This window comes from Scardinius erythrophthalmus (genome assembly GCF_964197995.2).
Source record: "Scardinius erythrophthalmus genome assembly, chromosome: 25".
Lineage (NCBI taxonomy): Eukaryota > Metazoa > Chordata > Actinopteri > Cypriniformes > Leuciscidae > Scardinius > Scardinius erythrophthalmus.
In genome coordinates this window covers 29,105,468-29,111,525 of record NC_138245.1, presented here as the reverse complement: position 1 = coordinate 29,111,525, position 6,058 = coordinate 29,105,468, and the positions used below count along the sequence as shown (strand labels likewise).

The following is a 6,058-nucleotide window of genomic DNA, read 5'->3' as shown; positions in this document are numbered from 1 at the left end:
TCAAACCTTTTTATCCTTTGGAATAATGTGCACTGATCAATCATTCAAAATAAGATAGGAAAGCATATTAAAAAAGTAAATATGATCAAATTTTATTTCATGTTGATTTTATATCATTAGACCTGTCTGGATAGGCTGCTAAGATTAAACTAAATTACACAAGTATAAATCGTTACACTTTATTTTAAGGTGTCATACAGTGTAATTATATATTTAAATACTGAGTAATATTAAGCAACTGCATGTACTTACTATAGGGTTAGGGTAGGATTAGGATTTGGTTGAGGGTTAGTTGCATGTAATTATGCATAATTTACTGTTATTACTATAGTAAGTACATGTAACGTAACACGGACACTGTAAAATAAAGTGTTACCGTATAAAATAGTTTTTTTATGTGACATAATAAAAGATGTTTCCTAAAGGGACCACTATGTAACTTATTTTGTTTAAAATAAACAAAATTTAAATAATGAGTTAATACATCATCAATCCTCCTTCCCAAAATGTGTTTGTCTTATCCTGATTAACTATGGTAAGTCTATTATAAGTGTTTATGGCCTGGCTTCACAAATTCACATTTCACAGTTAAATAGCTTTTATAAATGTGCTGGATTATATTTTCAAGGATGTACCGTGTCTATTAATGGGTAAAGCTACAGTCTTCAGCTAGTCAGCTCGAGATCCTTTCCATCTGGTTATCTCTCTTATTATGGAAGCTTGTTTCCGCCACAGAATAAAACATTTTAAAAGATAATTGCAACTTTTTATCTAACAATTGCGAGTTTACAATTGCGAGTGATATAAAGTCGCAATTGCTAGAAAAAAAGTCAGAATTCTGACTTTATAAGACGCAATTGCGACTTTATTTCACGCAATTCTGACTTTATAACACGCAATTCTGACTTTATAGCTCGCAATTCTGAGAAATAAAGTCAGATTTGCGAGATGTAAACTCGCAATTGTGAGATAAAAAGATTAAAAAAAAATAATAATATTTTTTTGTGGCGGAAACAAGCTTCCATACTTATACCTATAGTGAATAGTCTTATGAGCAGTATTATAATCATATTCATCCGCACAGTCACGCAGAGCCGAAGCACAACCAAAACAATGTTCTTTCTTTTTTACCGCCAGAGGGCCAACAGTTATAGTGCACCTTTAAATATTGAAAAATACAGTGGATGATTGTAATGTGTAATGATTGCATTAGTATCCCCAATATAGAATGAATCTAAAAAATAATTATTGTGCAATGGTTGAGGTTCCTCTCTAAAAAATGAAATTAAAGGAAATTGAAGGAAGGAATATCCCTGCACTTTTGAACTGGGGATCATCGTCATTATCTATGAAAAAGAAACTGCAGAAAGCTGACGAGTCACTAAATGCGTCTTGAGTGTGTGTGTGTGTGTGTGGATGTGGGCGTACTCATGACGTTTTGGAACTTACAAATGTGGTTTCACGTGTGAGGGTTTCAGACTTTGTATAGACGCAGCACACTAGAGAAGATCTTTATTCTCAGCATCTTCCAGAGAACTGTGTGTGAGTGTGTGTGAAGCCTGTGAGCAGATGGACCTGTTGTGGAGGATGAAGCTGCTCTGTGGACTGATCCTGACTGTGGCTGTTCTGGTTCTGGCTGAAGAACACAGCGTGGAATCTGGATGTCAAATATGGGAAAACAGTAACGACCCGAAAGACGTGTGCTGTACGCAGTGTCATCCAGGTGAGTTTTGCAAAGGACTTTACTCTGGGATAAAATGATTGATAAAACCGAATATCTGTATTGTCTGCATCCATGTTTCTCAAACTCAACAGAATTGTGTTTAACAAGAAACAAACAACAAAACAAAAAAAATATGGCAAGCAAATTATGCTTGATAAACTGCAGATCTTGGGTACAAGTATCAAGATATAATATATTATAAGTTTATAGTTCAATATACAGTGCTCCATAGGAGTGTGTGAGATTCCTGTTTCCATAGTAAGGATTAGGATTGTGGGAATTTGGGTTGGAACTAGGTCTGCAAAAAGCTGGGGCCGAAAGGAGCCATGTTCAGAAAGGTTTGAGAAACAATGGTTTAAGCTTATTGTTCGTTTTTTGTGAAGTGAATGCATGTAGTAAAAAAAGATGAAAGAAAAGAGAAATATGCATTAAAAGAACTCTTAGTACCACGGTATTCTTAGAAGTACCTCAGAGTACTATGTAAAATGGAGCAGTTCCACTGTGTTCTTTTTTTAGTAAGATTGATTAAATCAATAATAAAAAAAAATTGTTATATAAGAAAGCAGGGCTTTGTCTCCAATGAAATATCAATGGAAATTGATCATTTTGTTAAACGTTACCACATTTTATTACTATAATTTTATTAATAACAGTGTGTTATCAAACAACACCAAAAATATCAACGTAAATGTAAAACAAATGGGGAAAAAATCATATACGTAACAATTTTTGTTGCATATTACATACATGGAGGCTTGAGAAGCTCAGATGTAAGAACTGAATACAGTTATCAATTTGTGATAGATGAAGTTGGAATAAATGACTAAACCCCAAAACTGGAATTGCTATAATAGCTCATTTTTAACAAGCGACAGCACAAATATCAAGTTCACAGTATTTAGCCTGTTCTTACACACGCATGAACACTGGTATAAAGAGTCTTCCTGTTTCCCCTCATGATAAAGTGTGATCATGTGATTAAAAACCACAATAAACAGCTGCTTTCATCCTCACAGCGCATTACTTTCGATTTGATTATCGTGCTTCATGTATAATGTTTACCGGGAGGATGTCAGGTATAGAGTGAGGTTCAGAAGTCCACTTGTAAAAATGCTTCTATTTTGCATTTTTTATTTAATCTATTATAGTCAACAATCGAAAAGTAAACATGATTTTGGTGTGTACTTTTGAATCAATGACCGATGACAGCATAATAAAGCGCATCTTGTGCTTCATTGCACAAGGTTCATCACAACACATTTATGTAACATTACGTAACAGTGTTAACATTACAATGTTTCACTGTTTTTGCAATGCATAATGGATTGGAGAATGACTATGTTGGTAACATTGACTTCCATAGTATTTTATTCCTACTGTGGAAGTCAATGGGGACCAGCAACCGTTTGGTTACCAACATTCTTCAAAATATCTTCTTTTGTGTTCAGCGCAAAGAAATAATTTCATACAGGTTTGTAACAACATGAGGGTGAGTAAAAGATGGCATTTTTGAGTGAACTATCCCATTAAAGTTCAGGAAAAAGAGGACAAGTCTAAAGAGGACGTAGACTGTGTTCACCCAAGGTGTGTTTTTCAGATTTTAATGTGGTCTCAGACTTCTAATCCTACTGTATACGTGTGTGTGTGTGTGTGTGTGTGTGTGTGTGTGTGTGTGTGTGTGTGTGTGTGTGTGTGTGTGTGTGTGTTTGTTGCAGGAAACCGTCTAGTCAGTCTATGCGGTTCAGACCCAAAGGATCTGTGTACTCCCTGTGGAATTGACACCTTCATCCCCTTCGGAAACCCTGACGCAGACAAGAAGTTGTGTCTGAGATGTGATCAGTGTACAGGAGGTACATCATACATCACTTTAACTGATGCTAAAGACTTCTTCATTATGTTTTTTTTATTCAAGTGCTCTGAACATCACCATACAAATGCCAAAACTGCCCTTAGCTGACGACAGGGTTGGCGGTTCTGTGTAATAAGACAATGGCCAGTAAAAACTAGCCCAATAATGACCCAAGCCTGAATAATACCAAATATCAAAATGTCAAAAACAGGTGGCATGCGGGTGAAAGAGAAGTGCACCGCCAGCAGAGACACAGTTTGTGGGTGTTTACAAGGATATCGATGTGGAAATGATCAATGCTCTTACTGCCTGAAGGAGTGTGGGAAGGGAGAGCAACCTGATGGAAAAGGTGAGTCTGGATAAAGATAATCGATCAGTTTTTGATATTATTAGCTAATATGCATCTGACTGCAAAGTCTTTCTGGTATGAATTTAGGCAAGTGTGAGCCGTGTCCTCCAGGGATGTACAATGACAACATCCATCAACCCTGCGTGAACTGGACCAAGTATGATGCCTTTAACATTGTTTCTGATATCGATCTGCCTGTTAAGAATGTTTCTGAGCTGATGAAACCACATTTTATAAGCTATTTCTAAAGATGTATCTCTCAACCCACAGATGTACGCCTGACCATCAAATAAAGGTTCCTGGAAGTGCATTTAAAGATGTGATCTGTGAACCTAAACCACATCTCAAACCAACAGTGTCGCCGAACAGTGATGCAGACAGCAGTACGTATGACAGAAATATAAACCCGTGGGCATGATAGTGACCCTGACATCACTGGGAGTTTCTAAACACCCTGAAGTGGTCTTTATTTCAGATTATGGGAAGCGGCCCTACATTTGTCATGCACTTGACCTTTTATAATTCATATACATACATACATACACACACATTCTTGTACATCTATCTTTATGAGGGGATTCATTGGCACAATGCAGTCTCTTGCCACTTACCCTAACCTTACCCATCACAACTAAGTGCCTAACCCGACCCCTGACCCTAAACCAACCCTTAACCTAACTATAACCTTATCCCTAAAACCAAGTCTTGACCCTCAAACAGGCCTTTAAAGGCTCTCAGAAAGTGAGGACCAGCCAAAATGTCCTCACTTTACTCTCTTTGTCCTCACTCCAATGGTCTAAAACTCAAACTGGTACACACACACACACGCACGCACACACACACCTTGAACTTGATGTTCAATTAAATACATAAATACATTTCAGTTAAAAAAGAGCCGATAACTTGTGGTCATGTCCATGAGCTATGATTTGTTTAAAGCTTTAAGGCTAATTTTCAAGTGATTCACTCATCGTTGCTCTTTGCTACAGCGGTCATAGTTATTCTCATCATCTTTGGGCTCCTCTGCGTAACCATACCTATCGCTACAATCCTCTTCCTGGAGTGGAGAAGAAGAAAGGTCACCCATAATAAAGAAAGAAAGCAACCAGGTAAACTTCATCAAATGCTGTTTTCTTTAGTCCTGCATGTTAAAGGGTTCCCGCATCTTCATGCTTTTCCGTGTGTCTTCCGGCCCGCAGGAGGACCGACTCAGACGCGTGTCCCTGAAGAGCTCAGCTTCTGTTTTCCTGAGCAGGAACGCGGCAGTGGCAGCCAGAGCTCCATAGAGTCCCTGCTCTCGCAGAGCATCGGGCCTTTAGAGGCATGAACGCTGGCATCACAAATCATTATGTATATTGAGGATATGTATATTGTGTTTCTATGTAATGTATAATTTATTAACTGAATTCTATTGATCCCAGTGAGATTTTGTAGCCATTAGAGTAGCTGAGGTATTTGAGATTTTTCTGTACTGTCATATTTTCATATTAATGTTCTGCCTATGTTCTAAAGGAATACATTTTGTACTTGTTTACTCAAGGAGAAGGTTTGACCCTAAGTAGTAACTCCGAGAGGTACATGAACTTGACTAAATATTATGGTTCATTATTGTGATTTTTTTTCCAACCTCGGCTGCATCAGGAATCACATACTTCCCTACTATATAGAAAGTGAAAAACAGAATCTGACAAAAGTATGTCCGAATTCATAGTCGGCAAAAAGTACCCAGATGACCTACTACTTCCGGGGAGATTCTGAAATGTGCGTATGATGGACACTTTACTTTCCCACGGGAGAGGATTTATGAATGGCTTTAACATAACCTGACATAACTGATGCTGACATGACGACATGGCAAATGTAGTAAATGTAGTTGTTGTTGTCAGCCAAATATTTTGTTTAATATATTTAAGTAATTGAACAATGTACTCTGATGTTGGTTAATAGTCACATGACATGCAGGTAAACAAAACTTTTTTTTTTCTTTTTTTTTTATGAGCTCACAAAATTTTCGTTTGGGAAATCCTGACATATAACATTGTTCTGTTGTGAATCTCTTACAATGCAGGTTGTAAGTTGTATAAATTATAATTTCAGAGAATTGTTTTATGTTTGATAATAAATCAGCCTGTACGAA

General features: G+C 37.1%; 1 protein-coding gene across 1 annotated transcript; it reads left to right on the top strand.

The window, feature by feature from the left end:
- The first annotated feature begins 1,316 nt into the window (after nt 1-1,316).
- Nucleotides 1,317-6,056, top strand: tnfrsf9b (tumor necrosis factor receptor superfamily, member 9b). Its single transcript, XM_081358601.1, has 7 exons — nt 1,317-1,723; nt 3,439-3,573; nt 3,784-3,921; nt 4,009-4,078; nt 4,192-4,304; nt 4,911-5,030; nt 5,121-6,056. The coding sequence occupies exons 1-7, from the start codon at nt 1,570-1,572 to the stop codon at nt 5,246-5,248; spliced, it is 858 nt and encodes a 285-aa protein (XP_081214727.1). The 5' UTR covers nt 1,317-1,569; the 3' UTR covers nt 5,249-6,056.
- Nucleotides 6,057-6,058: the final 2 nt, after the last annotated feature.